Below are 20,100 nucleotides of genomic sequence, written 5' to 3'. Positions count from 1 at the left end.
GATAATGGCGACAGCGACGCACCAGGCTTCGATATCTTCCTAGTAGGATACTGAGGCGGGTGGTCCAACTTATCAGCAATCAAAGGTCAAATCCCAGGCCTTTCCCTTCTACGTGTAGAACGGACAGACATGGCGCTGTGAAGTTCTTGTTGATCCCGTACTACTCTATGGCCGTCTCTTTCCCATAATGTCTTTCAAAGGGTATGTTCAGCATGGCTTGGCAATTCCGCTGTCGATGACAAGTTGAACATACTTTCCTTGCTGCCCAGCAGTCGAGGTCAATAAATGGTATTCTGCATTCTGGTCAACTACATCTACCATCTCTGAACAACCCGACAAATAGTTCATTAAAACGATGGGTAAGGGGGCAATATATATAGTGCGGCCGCTGCTCTTGTTGTATAAACTTGTCTAGCTTTAAGAAGGAGAAGAGACTGCCCAGAGGGATACAACGAAGACACGTAAAGATCAAGCAGAAGCTCTGTCTGCAATGTAGGTAGGCTGAACGGAGGCGTACACTACGTGTACGTATACACTACATGCAGTTCGCAGTCCCAGTGATGTTATGGCCCATGATCGTCTATCCGCTTTCCGAGACAGTCCACGCCGAGGGTAGCACCACCCATCTAACATCATTGGCCACGCCGCAGCTTGTGCTATAATCAGTCAACGAGATACGGGTACTACGTGAAGTATTAAAGTTCTTTTGTATGAAGTAAGCACGAGGTAGACAGAATAAAGTTGAGAGTTCCTGGTGCAGTTCTAACTGTGATGTTATCATCACTGTGACATCACTAGCATCAGAACACACACGGTTCTCCTGATATAAGATTCGTCTATCCCTCTTGTTCGTGCCAGCTCGGTGATTGACGATAGCCACGACAACACAAGAATCAATCCGCTGTCCATACTTTCCCCTCCTATCAGCAGCTTCGCAATATACCATCAACATCCATCATGTCTGCCAGCAGGAACCCCGAATCCCTCACCAACCAGGGCGAGTTCACATCTCGTGTTCCTCCCACTGAGCCTGTGACCACCAAGGGCGTACGTTTTACCTTTCTCTGAGTCCCGGAAATACTGTCCATCACAGCAATACTCCGCAAGGCCCTCTAGGCGTTTGGATTTCGCTAACATATGGACCAGCACGCCATCGGCACAAAAGTTGGCAACGATGCCTACCAAGAATTCCACGCCGAGACGCACCCTCCCGGCACCGCCCCGAAGGAGAACACCTATCAGCCCCAGACTCAACACGAGGTGCCGGGACAGGCCTCCAACCCCTATACCACCACTCGCACAGAGGCGTCCGACACCCTCCCCGGCGCCACCAGCGCCGATGTGCACAAGGGTCTTGGTCATCCTGGATCGGGCCAGACGAGCAACGAGGGCGACAGAAAGCATCGCTCAGGTCTTGAAGGAGTCGGCGCGAGTGCCGTCGATCCCATTCATTCCAAGCGCGCCGACGTTGCTCACGACCAAACCGCCGGTCGGACAGACAAACAGCCCTATGCATCGGAGAGGGTGCCTGAATCGGCGGAATCAGTTGGCGGCTGAGCGGTCGTATCGCGGGGAATAAATCTCCCACAGTATCATCTTCCAGTTCTTTCACTCTTCGGTAAAACGAGGGAAGACAGAACGGACACGAGTGTATGATAGGCCCTGGTATTAGCATTACGGCGTCGTCTGGGAAAGGATGTATCGGTCGGAAACCAAATAAAAGAGGTTTACGGTCCCATGTATGTGTCCCGGCTTTCGTTGACCATGCCCGCAGTTATCAGTGGTGTGATTTCCTCTGGTGAACCGTCGTGGTTTCTTCCGTTGCGACCGATCACATTTTGGCCTCCGTCTGGTCAATGGTCATAGTACGGCATAACATTCCCTTTTGAAGTCGAAGGTGATTGCCAACATCTTCGCGTGGTCGCGCCTCCTTAAAAGGTAGAATTTTGAGGACGAATTCTCAGATGAAATACGTAAATGTTCCAGTTAAGCGAGAATGGGGCGACGTTGATGTTGGGGAACGAAGACTTGCCTAAATCTCCCTCTATAAGGGCAACTCCTAAAAAGTTCCAGTACATACGACCATACCCACTGGAATACTCGGGATCCCGTCAAGCTCTGATATAGTGTGTATACTGCCATACCTGGAGTCCGCTGCCTCCACTTTTAGCAGCCCCAGCCTCCAAAGCCATATACAGTTATGTCTCCCCACATATCTTTTCACTCTATTTTAGGAAAACTAGCCTTCTATGGAGCTATTCCCTTAGTAACTTAATCAGGAAGTAACCGTATAGTAAAATTAGCTTACAGGGGGATATTAAGCTATAACCTAAGCTTACTATATAGAAGAGTAGTAGAGCTATACTATAACTATATAACCTATACGCTTAGTAATATACGCACTCAGAGACCTACCTATTTAGCGACCTAAATAGGAATCTACTCGTTCGGCAACCAAACGTCTAGCTAGCCTTAGTAAGCCTACAGGGGCACTAGGACCTATAAGGGGCGTAAGCGTTTGATAGTTCCGGGGAACCTATAGAAGGTCTAAGCGAAGGCCTAAGCGTGTAGTAGCTTAGGGGAGCCTGCAGGGCCCTAGGGCCTCTAAGGGGCCTAAGCTTTATACGAGACTTTCTGCCTTCTACCTCTGAGGTATCTAGGAAAAGTGGGTCCACTAGGATTATATATACAGCTCGACCTCCCTCTTCTATAGATAATATTCTTCCCTCCTTTATACTCTCTTCCACAGAATAACAGCAGACCTTGTTTACATAATTCAACCACTTTACCTCTTCTTTATTTTTCCTCTCTTCCGCTTTCAAGTAACCTTTATCAATAATAACTATAACTATATTATAATAATTAGTAGACTATTAACTTTATTAATAAGAAGGTATAACGCCTACGAATAAGGCTATTATTACGGGTTAACCCCGATATAGAGGATCCGGCTATACTCCGGATCTTCCTGACTACGCGCTTAGTCAACGGACCTATATCGCTAAACTATTACTACCTTATAGCTAGCCTAGCGCTATAGACTTTTCCCTTTTTCCTTCTTCCTTCCTTAGTTTTAGATAATCTATTATTACGACCTTACTTAGTGCCACGACCTATAACCAGTCGTTTATATATCTAGAACTTAGCGATACCCATGCGCTACGCTAGCGATAGACTAGGATCCTAACGCTGCCGCCTAATAACCTATTAGAATTAAATAGGTCGCGGAGTAGACGAACCAATGGTTTAAAGAAAATAACTAAGCCCTAAATATAAGGCTAGGCCCTCTCTATAAATAATATACCGATATTAATATAAGGCTTACTCCGATATAAGAATATTACTCGGAAATACGCTAGTTTATTAACCGATAACGCGCGAGAGAAAAAGCTAATAAGCGATAACGCTAGTTAGTCAAATAGCTTATAGCCCGGATTTTAGGATCGCCTACCCCATAGAACCTAATACCGCCTAACCTAGGTATTCCGGCTCCCTTATAGACCCCGATAATCTTTATACTAGTAGAATCTACCCTATCACCGACTCTATCGCCGGCGTTATAGCCGATAATAATAGCGGCCGCCCTAACCTTAACGGCGGTACCCCGTAAGACTATCGATAGCCCTACGAAGTTCTTAGGGAAGCGAGCGCACTATAGCGTATAGGCCTACACGATACGGCAGAAGCGTATAATTAATAGCGACCTATTCTAGAATAATATATAAGCTTAGTATATAATCTATAATTACTTAGGGCCCGAAGTATAATAAGTCGTATCGGCCTTCTATAAAAGTAATAGACCGGGTAAACTTATAGACCCTAACGACTTTATAGCGTATCTTAATTATACCTACCTTAACTCTATAGAATAATCGTGAGCTACCTAAGCCTTACGTATAATTCGTTAATAGTCCGATAAGTTATTTACCATTTTCCCGCCCTATTTTAAAAGATAGATTACCTTTACGGACGGTACTAAATAGGAAGCTACTATATAGATCTTATTCCTTAAAGGAGCGATTACCCCGCGACTTAGGGATAAGCTTATCTCCGCCCGTATCCCTACTAACCACTATACTATATAGGTTAACAGCGTATAAGAGATCGCCGGGAAACTTAAAGGTTATTAGTTTAAACGGAACTACGATAAATATGCTTAAGACTACGTAAGCGCGAAGAAGGATACCGATAGTGATACGCCCTATTCCCTAGCCACCGCAGGAATGGCGCTGGCATTATCCGTCCTACTATAGAACGGATAGCGCGGGAGCTATTCGCTCGGATAGGGAACGTATAGCTCCAGCACCATTCGTATAGATAGAGAACGAATAGCGCCTGGACTATCCGTACGTATAGCGTAGGATCGGTAGTATGGATTATAGTTAGGCCGAACTGGCTAAGGGATATATCCTCGGTGCGGTTCCCCCTTAGTTTAGAAAGATTATCTTTATTACACCCTATTTTCTATACCTAAAGGTCGCTATTCCGAACCCTAAAAGCCCTAGGTCCGACAGTACTGGCTAGCCAGAGATATACCTGGATAGGGTATATTAAATAGTAGTAACTAAGCTTTTAAGCGAGGTTCGCGTATCGCCGCTTAACGCGAGCTATATATCCTACGACTATATAGATATATAGTATACCGATAAAACTATACGACTATCGGCACGCCGAGTAAAGACGCCTCTCCTTTACTAGAACCAGGCGTAGAGTATATAAGAACCACGGCCTACTATTCGTACACAGGTTCAGCGACTATACTAACTCTACTAAACGAAAAATCGCCGTGGAACCTAAAGCTCCGCTATTATAACCGACGTAAACCTCCTTAACGACTATCCTTATCCGCGAAGCGCTAAAAGCGCGAAAAATCTTATGAAGTTCTTAGATAATTTCCCGGACCCTATCGCTAATCTCCTTACGCCCGAAGATATAGCTCTGCTTAATATAGCTAGGAGGGCCGTGTACGCTCTAAGGATAGCCGGCGCGAGCGGCCTAACCTTAAGAGGAAGAATCTCGCGATCGGAGTCCGTGTCCGACGTATCCTACCTAAAAAAATTGATCCGAAGACCGGATAACTTCGTGGACGCCTTCGAAAAATAGCTTAATAGAGAACCTACTTATAGGGAGATCCTAGCGGGCATAGGAGAACCCCGCGATATTAAGGGGAAATAACCTATACGACTATTTACTGCTAGTCCCACTCCCTATACGGGCGAGCTAGATTCCGAGGCTAACCTAATTAACTATATCGGAGAGAGCCTCGCTAGTACTAGCCTTATTAGTACTAGCTTTACTCTGCCTAGCTCCGCCTAGCTTATTATAATAGGGCTTAGGATATAAGAGCTAGGTAGTCGGCATCGCCTTAAGATCACGGGAGAGCCAGGGGAACCGTTATTCACTATAACAAAGCCTACCTCACTCCCTATCCGTCCTACTATAAAGGCTATAGATCAGGAGCCCGTAATTAAGGAGGAGGAACTAATATACTCCCTAAGTAAATCCTTCTTATACTAATCGCCCACGTCCTACGTATCTCCTACTAAGACTATTATTCGCTATTCGAACGCTATAAAACGCTAAACGTCCGACGCCCTTAACCGGGCCTTTTTAGCCGACTACCCGGTTAACTCCGAGAGTATGGTGTCTAGCGCCCCCGGGCCTAGCCGCTAGAACGTCCGCTAAAGCACCGGTCCGCCGGATAAAACGCCTCCTCCTCCTCCTCCTCCGGCGCCTACTTAACCGCCCTCTACGGGCGGAGACTAAACGTATATACGCTAGTCGGACTTACTAGCTATTATCGGCGAACGCTAACGCGGATTATAGTCGTAGTAACCCCAGGTCCGCTTTAAGGCGGACGACCTCGGATACTTTAACCTACTAGAATACTTTACCGCCACCCAGGATATCCGTATAGAAGGCACTAAGCTAGTCTTCCTCGACGTATTCCGCTTCACGGACGCTATAGAGTAATACGCCGGGATAAGCCCCGGGCATAGCGAAGCCCTTACCCGCGGTATCTCCCGCTACCTACTAGGTAAAGCCTCTAAATAGCTAATAACTATAGACCCTAGACTCCGCGAATAGTATAATAAGAACGCCACCCTAAAGAACTAGAAGGATAGGTTAAAGAGCCAATTCCGGCTCCCGCGCGAAGAAGCCGAGTACCGATTACGTAGGGAAAAGTATACCCTAGAAGATATCGTGAACCGCTGTGATATCCGCGTATTCGCGGATAGTATCGCCCGACTCGCGAAGGCTACCGATAAACCCTAAGGAAAGCTCCTATCTATTATTTAGGATAAGCTTAACGCTAACCTAGCCGCGACCGTGGTCCGACTAGGCCCTAAGGTAAAGTCAGCCGACTTCTTAAACTCTCTAGCGAACCTAATACCAGGATAGTACCGGAACTACACCTAAAGAGTCTAGAAGCACCACGTTAGCTAATAAAGCCTTCCTAAACCGGACCACGGAATATATAGCGCTCCGTCCCCTGTTATGGTGGTTTAGTAACCTGCGCTGCGGTACTATAATAGACGCTTAACGTCCGAGCGCCACCGAATACTATAGCCTAACCGCTATTCCCCTAGCCCTAACTAGCTCCGTCGCTAAAGCGAGAATCGCGTGCTTCCTACGCTAAACGCTAATTATTATACTAACGATAAGGGTTAGCGGCTCCTCACTAATAACGCTAATAAATAGTCTAATCGCCGATATAGAGACTATCGCCACGACCGCCCTAAAGACTAGATTAACGCCTCCGCCGAAGAAGCCGCCGCTAAGCCTATATCCGGAGACGAAGCTAATATAGAGCCTAAGTACTACTATACTAAGGGGAACTCTAAGGGTTTTATAGACTCTAAGGACGACGATAGCGCGGGTAGCGAATAGAGTAATTAACTATATTAGGTCGCTAATAGTCCCGGATTCGTGCCTAAGTATACCGATCTCTACTAGGTATATCGGGAGTATAGTAAATACTACTAACCTATAAGGTTAAATCCAGAGACTATCCGACACGAAAAAACCTACTCCTAGCCATATCGACTAAAGGAGCAGAGCGGATAGGACTCGCCGCTAATTAACAGTGCTATCTAGGAAGTCAGGGATCCTTCTAATAGTCCCTACGGGTACACGTACGCCCGGATCTAAGCCCGTGGTTCTCCTACGGGCGCGCCGTTCGATATTTACGTTAACTCGAGAGCCTCCTGCTATATAGTAAGCTAATAGCTCCTTAATCGATTTTCTAATAAATATATCGATTCCACTAAGCGCGCCGTGTTATAAGGTATAGGATCGATAAAGACCCTAGGATAGGCTACCTTTACCGTGCTGGTTCGAGGTATAGTAGGTAACGAGAAGAAGATTAGCTGCCTATATATCAGGGCCTGAATCGTCCCTAAGCTCGACGCTAGTCTTCTCCTAGGATAGGAGTTTAACTATCCTAATAGGCTAGATATCCTTAATACGCAGGAAGCTATTCGTATTAGCGCCTACCGGGGCCTAACGGTTCCCGTAAGGGTATTCGCTAAATATTCTCTAATCCAGCGGAAACTTAAGGCCGCTAAACGTTTAGTTATCCCGCCATGAATATATAGATTCGTGCTAATTAATAAGCCCGATATTAACCTTAATTCTATAGAGTTTTTCCCGGATATAAAGGGCTCCCTAAACTATATCCTTAATAACTAGTCTATAGTGCCTATCTTTAACGCCGACGACCGGCTATTAGTTATCGCTAAAGGTACTAAGCTAGGTTACGTGGAGTTATTCTAAGCGGATAGTTATTAGTATACCAACCACGATAACACGCGAGATAGTCTACTTAAGCGTATAGAGAAAGAACCGCCTAATAAGGCCAAAGGAGACGTTTTCCGTGGGTATATCACTCATAAAGGTAAGCTAGGTATCGCTAAAAGCCTAAACTCCCCTATAAAGACTACTAAAGAAGGAGTAATGATCTACCGCTATAGCGACCGGTTTATACGCCGGTTTAGTAAGATCGTCGAGAAGTATCCGAAGGTTTAGACCGACTAAGGCGTCGTCGATATACCTCCCGAGGAGTATATAAAGGTCCCTTTAGTTAACGGATAGTATAATCAGAAAATTAGCCAGAAGCTATATCCCCTTAGCCGTAACGACTAGCAATTTTTAGATAAGACCCTTAATAAGCTCTATAAGTAAGGACGAATAGAACAGCCGACCCAGCCTATACTATTCGGGGCCCTAGTATTTATTATAGAGCGGACTATAAACGGGAAGCGTAAGGGCCGAATAGTGGTTAATCTCCGTGCCCTAAATAAGGTTACTATTCCCGACGCGTACCCGATACCGTTATAAGATAAGGTAATCCGGCGCCTCCGGGGGAAGAACTTTATCTCCGTTATCGACGCTTAAGCCTTCTTCTACTAGTTCCTAGTGTATAAGCCGTACCGTGAAAAGTTTATTATTATCTCGTATCAAGGATAAAAGCGTTCGAAGGTCGTGCTTATAGGCTTCCGTAATTCGCTAGCGTATATCTAGCGTTATATAGATAAGCTACTCCGACTATATAAAAAGTTCGCCGCCGCCTTTATTAACAATATCGTTATAGTCTTAGACACTAAGGAGGAATATGCCTAATACCTAGAGACTATACTATCGCTAATTAGCCGGAAGCGGATCTCTATCTCCCCGGGTAAATCCTTTATCGGCTACCTATCGGTGTAGCTTTTAGGATTCGAGGTCGATACTTTAGGCCTCTTTAATACGAAGGGACGCACCGATACCCTATAAAGGATCTATCCGCTATTATCGCTCTAATCGCTCGAGTAATAGATTAGTATGACCGGATAGCTATAGCACCTTATCCCGAGGGTTACCTACCGAATAGCCTCCCTCTAACGACGGAAGACTACCCTACTCGCGGAGGCTTATTAGCTCGGAAAGGACTAGGGCTAAGCGCGTAAGGCCTACACTAAACGAACGGTATTTAAGCTTACGGCCGAAAAGATAATATCGTTTAAGGACGTTATAGATACACTTACCTCCGATATCTGCCTCTTCCACCACGACCCAGGGAAGATCCTCTTTATCCAGTTAGACGCCTTTAAGGAGCACGGGTTTTCCGCTATACTATTCTAGCTCGTCGATAAGACTAAATAGCTCGCTAAAGGTACTATTAGTAAAACCCTTATTCGTCCAGTACTCTATATTAGTAAAAGGCTTAATATAGCCGAGTAGAAGTACTAGCCGACCGAACTAGAGGTCGCCTGCCTAGTATAAGCCGTTCGTAAGACCTAAACTATTATTTAGTCCGCTTATCGTAATCCGACTATCGTTCTTATGGACTACGCCGCTACTATCGGTATTATAAAGTCTACTACGCTATCTAGCACAGATAAGACTAGGTTAAATATAAAGCTTATCCTCTCCTCGAAGTTCCTTAGCCAGTTCTAGTTAGACTACCGGTATATCCCCGGGAAAACGAACGTCGTGGCCGACGCCCTATCACAGCTACCTATAATAGACCCTCCAGAAACGGAGGATAATAGGGAACTAGAACGGATTTAGCGCGATTAGGCTATTTACTACTTCTCTAAGCTTAAAATAAACGCCGATCTATAATAAAGGATTAGCGATAGTTATACTAACGATACTAAATAGGGACTTATCTTTACCTAGCTATAGGACTATAATTCGCCGGTTAAGATTCCCTTTAAGTTAGAAAACGGTCTCTTTTACTATCTAGAATGGAGCGGGAAGCGTCGGCTTTATATCCTATTCCCCTTATATTAGAAGTTTATTCAGGCCGCTTACGATAAGCGCCACTACTTCGGCGTTAAGAACCTAGTATAAGCTAATTAACCGATTCGCTATTCCTAAGCTCCGTAAAGAAATTAAGACCTATATCGCTAACTACACGATATGCGCGACTAATTAAACTGATCGCTAGCGCCCGCTCGGCGAAATATAGCTAATTATAACTCCCTCTATTCCGTTCTATACTATCGCTATAGATTTTATTATCGGCTTACCCGAGGTGCCCTCGGCTAGCTCTCCTTAGTAAAGGGAGGGCTTTCCCCTATTCGACTCCCTCCTCACGGTAACGCATAAGTTTACTAAAGCCACCCTTATTATTCCGGGGTATAGCTCTTATACTACGGAGGACTAGGCTTATATCCTCTTTTAGTTCCTCTAGCTCGGTAACTAGGGTATTCCCCGAGGGACTATCTTAAATCGTGACTCTAAGTTCCTATCCGCCTTTTAGATAGCGCTTTAGAAAGAGGCGGGCACGCTACTTAAGTTCTTAATAGTATAGCACCCGTAGACTAACGGGCTATCTAAACGGAAGAATTAGATAATCGAGATCGCTATCCGTATATTCCTCGCTATATATCTAAACGCGCCGTGGACAAAGGGTATCGTCGTACTATAATTTAATCTAAATAACGCCTTTAGCAAAGTCTTAGGTTATTCACCTAACGAACTGCTATATAGCACGTGAACAAATAGCCCCCTCGATATAATCGGCGATATAAACCCGTAGTTCGCCCGGGAACTATTCCAAGAAGACGCTAAACTGTCTATCGCCCTGGCCTAGATATATATAAAAAGGCTATACGATAAGAAGTATTATAGTATTCGGTTCGCTCCCGGGGACTTCGTCTTTATTAAGCTCGGGTATAGCTATTCGCTACCTAATAAACCCTCGATCAAGCTTAGTCAATAACGAATAGGATAATTTAAGATTAAGGAATAGGTCTTACTACTAGTATACCGGCTAGAGCTACCCGTAACGCTTAATATCTATCCCGTTATTAGTATTACGTATCTATAACCGGCGAAGAAACTAGGTACGGACCCGTTCCCCGGCCGGACGACTAATAAAGGGCCTATTCGCCCTAGCGACCCCGATAAGGATAGGCACGAATAGCGCGACTTATACGAGCACTACGAGATTAAAGCTATCCTGGATAAAAGAGTCACTAAGAAGGGCCGCGGTAAGCCTTATATCGAGTACCTAATTCGATACAAAGGATAGCCTAGTCAGTATAACGTTTAGATACTAAAGGAAACTATAGATGCACCGGAAATAGTCGACGCCTTTAAGGAACGATAAAGAGCTTTAGAGATGCTGCGAGCAGTATTAAAAGAAGTAAAGGCAGATAAAGCGCTTAAACCAGGAGATATTAAAAGGACCCGAGGATTAAAAGATACTCGAAGTAAAGAACCTTTAAGGAACGCCGGCTTAGCCTCGTAGCCTTACCCGGCACCGAATAAGGAAAATAAGTTACTTGAGGTAACCACGCATTATCTAAGTATAGCGAACGACCTCAAACTCGGGTAAGGGAAGGCATAAGCGTTATCCGATCTTCGAATAGCAGGCACGCGAAAGAAAAACAACACGAAATAATAAGGAGAATAGCGCGAACCGCGCTATTCTACTAGATTAGCCCGCTCTCCCGCCGGCTATAAAAAAAATCCTTATACGCCTGGCCACTTTTACTAATCTTCTCCTACTCTTTACTATTATAGCCGTTTTTCGTAAGTATCATAATCCCTAATCTTCGCACACAATCACTATTATAACTTATAAAGCATATAGGCAGTATTTCCCTATCTATTATCTCGTAGTATCTTATATATACCCTTTTTATTTAGTTTACTAAGCACCCGTAATACTCCCCACTCATTTATAGTAAGCCTTCTATCCTACTATATCGTTAAATACCCAATAAACGTCTATAGGTCTAAGAATCGTGAATTCTAATAGGAATTCTCACGATACTTCGCTAAAGGGAAATCAGGAGTAGGCCTTATATTCGAGGGATATTTTAGGGCGCTTACTTTATTTAGCGACGAGAACTATATTATCACTAGGTTATAATCCACTAGCTTAGTTTTTAACTAGTAGCGCTATGATAATAAGAGTACCGTCGCGTAGTATCGCCAGTAAGCCGTTAACGCCGGGTATAATAATCCGCTAAACCGCCGCCTACGCCGTACTATATTCACACTAACCAAGAAGGCAGAACGTATAGTCCCTATTAACGTCGCGTAATAGCTCGTCGCCCTCTACCCCCAGCCCTAGTTTTTACTAGATAATAACATCGACGCCGCTAATTAGCCCTAGTATTCCTAAATATTCGAGTAATACCTCGTAATAGCTCGTTATAACGCTCCTAAGACCGCTAACGGCTAATTCCTGCTAAACCCCCCCTCCTAGCGTCATTTAGGTCCTATAGTCACCCCTTTAGGCTCGCCGCTACCACGTAGCAGTACCCCGCTAGTCACCTAAACTCCTATTACTAGCACCCCCCTTATCTAGCTCCGTAATACTATAGTGCCGGCCCACACCCTATAAATAGTTTATAAGCTAACGTCTCTAAGTATAGGCCTTACTAACTCGCTAGAAATACTATAGGGTAATAAGATTAGCGGGGCCGATTTTATAGATAAAACAAGCGACTACCCGACTAATATAAAGCCCCGGGTAACCGAATTTCAAGCATTCCTATACTCCCTATAATCTACCTCCGCGCTAGTTATCGATAGCGTAGCCGACATTCTCGCCGGGCTCCGGCTCAGACCCGCCCTAGCCTCCGTAAGTATACTGCTACTAGTCGCGGGAACTAAACGCCCTTACTAGAGTTATACCTCCTCCCCCTTAGTAAAACGTATATTCTCGCGCTCTAGCCAAGAGGTACTATACACTTAAGCAGCTAAGAGCTTCGCTGCTAGCCTAAACGACCCCTCCTAGTTAGTTAACTTCAGCGAGTTTATATACTAGGACTAGACGTTTAGGGAAGTTAAATAGCACTCGCGCGCCGCCATGCTACCTCTTCCGGTCGCTATTTAGGCGGCGGCTTTCCTTAATAAGCATATAGTTAACCACGACATGTAGAACGCCGCCAAGCTTAGCTTACTCGTTAGCTTCTAGTATATAGAAAAAGTTATACACCTCGCTAAGCTAGACCCACTCAGCGCGTTAAAAGATAATAAACGCGAGTAGTTAGCTAAGCGCTACGTCGACGACACGGATCTCGCTAAGGCAGTTATTCAGCGGGTAGCGGTAGTCGCGCGCTACTACGAGTCCTATAGTAAGAAAGGCGTCCCGGTCTCCTACGAGATCTCCTAGTAAGCGGTGGAAAAGTAGGAAGCCGAGCTTACCGAGGACGATATAGCCACTATCCTTAACCGCGAGGTATCGCGTTAGGGCTTCCTAGACGCTAACCTATAGCCCCCGGATATCACCGAGATCTATGAGGATAGGCTACCGGAATATCGCTACGATAGAGCGTGATAGGTAAGGAGCTTATATTTACTTTTCTAAGATATAGGATATAGTATAGCGTTTAGGTCTAATAAAGTTTATATTAATTCTAAGTATAGTATAGGGTTTAGGCATTATAGTATAAACGTATCGGGCGGTTTAACACGGTTCGTTTTGCCTTTTTTCGTTTTTCTTCTATCTCCTCACATTCTCTACCCGTAGTCTCGCCTCCCCATTTACCCCCTAAACTCTCTATATTCGCGCACTTATTTTTCTCTTTTATATAATCTATACGGAGTAGTAATAACGCGTAGTCGGCGTAATATATTATATTACTATACCCACTATCTTCTTTCTATCGTGAATACTATCCCGCGCCCACGGCTACTAAGTAAGCCACCGTGCGGCTAATAAACCCTATATCGGCGCGTGGTAGTTCGCGCGCCCGGCGCTATTACCTAACGCGGAACGCCCGCGGGACGTAGGGCTTTCGTCGCGCGGGGTATATAATACGCTCTATTCCCTAGGCACCGCAGGAATAGCGCTAGTACTATCCGTCCTACTATAGAACGAATAGCGCGGGAGCTATTCGCTCGGATAGGGAACATATAGCTCTAACACTATTCGTATAGATAGAGAATAAATAGCGCCTAGACCATCCGTACGTATAGCGTAGGATCGGTAGTATAGATTATAGTTAGGCCGAACCGGCTAAGGGATATATCCTCGGCGCGGTTCCCCCTTAGTTTAGAAAGATTATCTTTATTATACCTTATTTTCTGTACCTAAAGGTCGCCATTCCAAACCCTAGAAGCCCTAGGTCCGATAGTACTGGCTGGCCAGAGATATGCCTAGACAGGGCATATCAGATAGCGATATAAAGATAGGCGGAGTAAACTATATTAGCGATAGAAAAGCGAAATAAAAGACTCGGATATACTATAACTATAATAAAAAAGGGTATATCGCGCGAAACTATAAAAAGCTAAAGGAAAACTAAGACACGGTCCGGAAGGTTAAAAAGACTTGCGCGAAGGATCGCGATAAAAGCAGGGATAAGTCGACTAGCGAGGACGACTCGGCAAAAGAATAGCTTTAACGCGAAAATAGGCGTTAAAGCCGATAGCCGTGATACGGCGGGAGTAAAAGGCGTTTAAAGTACTCGCTAGTAATAATCCGGCACTTATAGTAGCTAGAGTAAATAAATAGCGTACCCTCGCCTTTATTAATACTAGTTATAATTACTACGCGGCTATAAGTGAGTAGTTTACTTAAAGACTCTAATTACCGTTAATCGATGAGACGAATCGACTACTAAATAGCTTCTCGGAAGCTACTAAGACTATTAGTAGCGCGGGAATTGCTGTCTATAAGCTTAAGATCGGTGGCTACCCGTAAAGGATATTCGTATATATAATACCCGGGCTTAATTAAGATATATTCCTTAGGAAGCCCTAGATAGAATACAATAATATAATATACTATGCTAGGGATAAACGGCTTTACTACGGAGTGGCCGGATTAAATATACGACTTTATCACGAAAAGAAACCTACTAGAGTATAAGCTATCTATAACGCCTATTTAGTTATTAGATCTGTGTTCGCGGGTATTATCCGATAATTATAACGGAAGGGCGAAGAAGTCTTAGTCTAAGGAGTAAGCTTAAGGGATATCGAAAAAGCGTTATATAAGAAGTACCTAATAGACCCGAAGGACTTTATACCTAAAAAGCTATTACGAGAATTCGGCGACCTATTTACGCCCGATAGGGCTAACTAATTACCGCTATACTAACTAGGAGTTAACTATAAGGTAAACCTTATACCCAGAAACGATAATATGGAATTATCGCTCTTTTAGGAGCCGTTTTATAATATATCGAGAGAAGAACTCCTAATACTACGAAAAACACTTACTAACCTAATAGATACAGGATTTATCCGTGCTAGTGGTTTAAAAGCCGTGGCTCCTATCCTTTTTATAAGGAAGTTAGGCAGAGGGCTTTATTTTTATTATAATTATCGAGCGTTAAACGCGATTACTAAGTAAGACTATTACTTACTCCCTTTAATTGCCGAGATACTATAAAACCTAAGCTAAGTAAAATAGTTTACGAAGCTTAATATAGTCACGGCCTTTTATAAGATTAGGATAGCCCTAGGACACGAATATAAGACTATATTCTGAACCCGGTTTAGGCTCTTCGAGTAGCTTATCTGCCTATTCGGCTTAAGTAAAGCTCCCGCGACTTTCTAGCGATATATTAATAAGACGCGATAGCGTTTTTTAGATAACTTCGTTACCGCTTATATTAACGATATCCTAGTCTACTCTAATAGGAGTCGAGCCGACTATAAGGTAAAGGTAAAGTAGGTACTCCGCGCGCTTACAGACGCTAGTCTAAACCTAGACTTATCGAAGTGCGAGTTTAGCGTGAAAATAGTAAAATACCTAGGATTTATAGTTACCGCGGAGAAGGGCGTGTCCTACGACCTAAAGAAGTTACGAGCTATCCGCGAGTAGGAAGCGCCTATATCGGTTAAGGGCGTGCGAAGCTTCCTAGGTTTTATGAATTATTACCGGATCTTTATTAAGGACTTTTCGGGGATCTCTGCCCCGTTAACGGCGCTTACTAAGAAAGACTACGCCTTTCGATAGGGTCCTAAGAAAGAAGCGGCCTTTCGCGAGCTAAAAGCGAGGTTTTAAGAAAGACTAATACTATAATAGTAGGACTTAGTACATAAAACGTTTATCGAGATAGACTGCTCGGGGTTTGCCTTTAGGGGTAGCCTAATATAAGAAGACACGGACGGAAATCGCTATATAGTCGTATACTACTCGCGTAAACTTAATAGAGTAGAATATAATTACCTAATCTATAATAACGAAATATTAGCGATTATAAGTTATTTAGCGATATAGTAGGCTGAGCTTATTAGCTATAAATAATTTATAGTCCTCTTTAACTATAAGGCCCTTAAATACTTTATAATAAAGCGAATACTTACCGAGCGATAAAGTCGATAGGCCGGCGAGCTTATATAATTCGACTTTATACTTGAATATTGGAAAGGAAAGGATAACGCGATAGCGGACGCCCTCTCGCGGCGATAGTAAGATAAGCCCTAAGATATAACGGATAAACGGGAGTAATCTTATTATATCTAATTAATCTCCGATACCGCGATTCTACCTAGTATTCGCTATATTAATAACGGCTAAACGATCTTCGAAGCGGATTAAGAGCTATAGCGATTATAGGATAAGACGCTCGCGACCGATAAATAATATTAAGGAGCCCTATCCGTAGTCGCTAAAGAAGAACGATAATTCCTACTATTATTAGAATTAAAGCTATAAATAGCCGAGTGCTTAGTCTTTACTACCGGGTTACTACTATTCCGCGACCAAATCTAGATGCCCGGGTCCACTAAAGGGTCAGCGTTATAAAGGAGGGTTATCCAGTTAATTCACGACTTAGTAATCGGAGGTCTTATAGGGGCGTTCTCGTTATCGTCGCTAATATGGGCAGCCGTCTCGAATAACCTCTACGCGTGGCCTTTAAGGTATACTAGGAGAGGAGTATACCGGTCTATCTTCGCAGAGTATATATAGTATTTCTTCCCCCGACTAGTCTAGCTACGATAAAGGCGCTTATACTTCCTATCGGCGATATCGCACGTGTAAAGGAAGTATAGCTCAGTATAAACGCTACTAGGAGGGTGCTTAGGAGGCCGACTACCCGCCGATTTCTTCTTTTTAGGCGGCGGCGAGGGCGATAACACAAACTATTATACGGTTAGTATTACCTTAAGGCGTAAGAGTATTATACCTATATTATTATTAGCAGCTCGCTTACTACTATTATTACCCCTATTATCGCCGGGTGCTAGCGCCGTCTATATATATAATATAAGTTAGCGGAGGGTTCTTTACGAAAGATCGCGAGCGAGAGACGGCTTACCTTAAACGGGGAACTCTTAAACTAACTAAGTATTATTAATATTACCCGAGAATAGGAGAAATTAGAGGAGTCGTCGTTATAAGGGAGAATAAACACGTACGGAATCGCTATTACTATTATTATTATTATTAAAGGTAGGGAGGGGAATAAAGGAAGAGAGAGCCTATAAGGGAAACAGGGCCGATATATCTACGGATAGTATCTACACGAGGGGGGCCTACGTTACTATTTCGGGCACGTGAATAAAGATTAGCAGGCGACCTAAAATTTCTATAATATTAAGGTAAGGGCGAGGTAAGATAAAGGGACACGACTATTTCTTTATTACCGCGATATAAAGGAGAGCCGAGCTATAATGGTAATACGCGGTCACGTGACCCTTAGAGAGAGAGGGGGGGATAGTGTTACGGGTTAACTCCGATATAGAGGATCCGGCTATACTCCGGATCTTCCTGACTACGCGCTTAGTTAACGGACCTATATTGCTAAACTATCGCTACCTTATAGCTAGCCCAGCGCTATAGACTTTTCCCTTTTTCCTTCTTCCTTCCTTAGTTCTAGATAATCTATTATTACGACCTTATTTAGTGCCACGACCTATAACTAGTCGTTTATAGCTATAGGATATCGCTATTTATAATTAATAAGTGTGCTAGTTAGTATACTAAGGTCTTTTTAAGGTTATATATGTTAATATAAAGGATATAATCGCGGATACTTTAATAAAGGTATTACTATTATTATTATTATTATTTATTACTCTGCTCTCGCTTAGCTAAGCTAGGCTAGCCACCTAGGTAATAGTCCTTCTCTAATTCTTAAGGGGAAACCGTTAATAGATAAAAACCCCTACACTCTTATTATATAGGTAGGTCTATTATACGTGGCCGCTACGGTATCGCTCCGCGGCCCTGTTTTTATCGCTATTCGAAAACCGGATCTTACCTCCAGGCTAGTGGCTAATAGGGGTCGGCTAGTTAATTTAATAAGTGCCGTGTTAGTCGTACACGCCCTTAGTATGCTATCGCTATAGTCCCTCGCCGCTATCCTTTCCTTTATTCCGGATCCGGCGAGGTTATTCTTCCCTTACCGCGGCACCTTTTATACCCTCCCTCCTTTTTATAAGGGGGGGGGCACACCTACCCCCCCCCTTACTCCTTTCTTTATTTATTATTTATTCTAAAACCTCCTTTATATACCTGCTATTTATAGTGGCCCTTATTTAGTTATATACCTCCATTACTCGCGCTATATAGGCTTTTCGGGGTAAGTGCTATAGTATAGGCCGGGCGTGGCTACTATTCCCTAAAAGGCGTAGTGACTCGTAGGGCTAATCTACTACTCCCTTTTTTTAAAACCCTCCCTCTCTTCCTTTTTTTTCCTCCTTTCCTCTTTTCCTCCTTTAAGTTATTATTCTTAAGGTAAGTTTTACGTGGTTAGTATAATATAGGTACGGCCCTGGAATTCCCGTGCAGAATCCCCGGTATTATTCGGCTATATAGTAGGGAATCTAATAGGGTCCCAGGTTACGCCGTCCTCGCGCCGCCCCCGCTCCGCTCTCGTAACGCCCGCCTTAGTCTAACTCTCCTACCTCTTTAGATACCTAGTAATAAGACCTTTATTATTAAAGGGGGAGCCAGTACCGGCGTCTATAAGGGTAAAAGGCCGGCTGCCCCCTAGCCTTCTACTATAAGTTCTCCGCTTTATTATTATCGCGCCCGCTTTACGTCCCCGTTTTATATTCTAACCCGGTATAGTCCGCCGTTACCCCTATTATCCGCTTATCGCCCTATACCTTATATATTATATCTCTAGTATAAGACTACTAGGCTATACCCTACTAAAACCCTCCTAGTATATAGTCCTATTATATTCCCGCTATACCCCTATAACGCCCCCGCTCTATACCGTATTTACTAACCTATCTTAAGAGCCGGCGCCTATTACGTTAAATATATTAATAATAATCGTAGTAATAGCTATTGCGTCCTAGTTTATCCCCGCTACGCCCTTACTACGCCCTTACTCCTTTAATCCTCCTATTAAGTCCCCCCCCCCTATAATAACGCTATTACCGCCCTTATCGCCGCCGCCGCCGTTACCTGCGCTACCCTAACTCCCTTTATAGGTTTTCCCTTTCTCCGTTATACTATATACGCTATATCCTTATTAATAATCCTATTATAGAATATCCGGAAATACTAGTAAGCGGCTACCCGCTAGACTCGTGCCTTTTAGGCGTACCGCGCCGCCCTCCGCTAGGCTAGTAGTATTAGTATAGTTACCGCCCCTACCGCCACGCCCTTATAGAGTTATAGTAATAGTTACGCTTATAACGGCGAGATATTAAAGCTTATCCTCGCCTACCTTATAAGTTACCCCGCGCTAACCCCGCGCCGACCCCGCGATTAACGCGTATTATAGGGTATCCCCGTCCCTTTATCGGGAGACCCTATAGCCTTAGCTACTAAGGATAAGGGTAAAGGTAAGGATAAGGTTATCTTAGTAGATAATATAGCGATTAACTCCGATAATAATAACGATAAGTCCGATAAGTATATAGATAAGGAGTAAATATAGCGCGCCCGTAACGTGGTTATATAGCGGCTATTAATAAATATCTTACCCTCCTTTTATTTATTCTCTTTATAGTCGTCTTTACCTCCCCGTATCTATACCTAAGGTTTTAGCGCTATAAGGGCTTTACTACGCCTCCGCTTTTAGTTATTATACTAGTCAGAAGTCCGGGAGGCGCCCGGTTTATAGGAACTACTTTATAACCTTCCCCGCGGTCTCCTTACTCCAGAGCGCTAAGAGCTAATCCTATTTTATTAGTAGGCGCGCGCCCGTATCGGCCGCGAGGTGCTTTTATATCTCC

General features: G+C 43.9%; 1 protein-coding gene across 1 annotated transcript; it reads left to right on the top strand.

Moving 5' to 3' along the window:
• The first annotated feature begins 808 nt into the window (after positions 1-808).
• On the top strand, positions 809-2,004 carry SODALDRAFT_331448 (hypothetical protein). Its single transcript, XM_028611457.1, has one exon. The coding sequence runs from the start codon at positions 1,138-1,140 to the stop codon at positions 1,555-1,557; it is 420 nt and encodes a 139-aa protein (XP_028469483.1). The 5' UTR covers positions 809-1,137; the 3' UTR covers positions 1,558-2,004.
• Positions 2,005-20,100: the final 18,096 nt, after the last annotated feature.

The sequence above is a fragment of the Sodiomyces alkalinus genome, assembly GCF_003711515.1.
Source record: "Sodiomyces alkalinus F11 unplaced genomic scaffold SODALscaffold_2, whole genome shotgun sequence".
NCBI lineage: Eukaryota > Fungi > Ascomycota > Sordariomycetes > Glomerellales > Plectosphaerellaceae > Sodiomyces > Sodiomyces alkalinus.
Note: the sequence above shows the minus strand (reverse complement) of the source record. Positions and strands in the feature narration are given on the sequence as shown.

Excerpts from the sequence above, each read along its gene's own strand:
- SODALDRAFT_331448 (XM_028611457.1), top strand. The coding sequence starts at position 1,138 with ATGGACCAGCACGCCATCGGCACAAAAGTTGGCAACGATGCCTACCAA.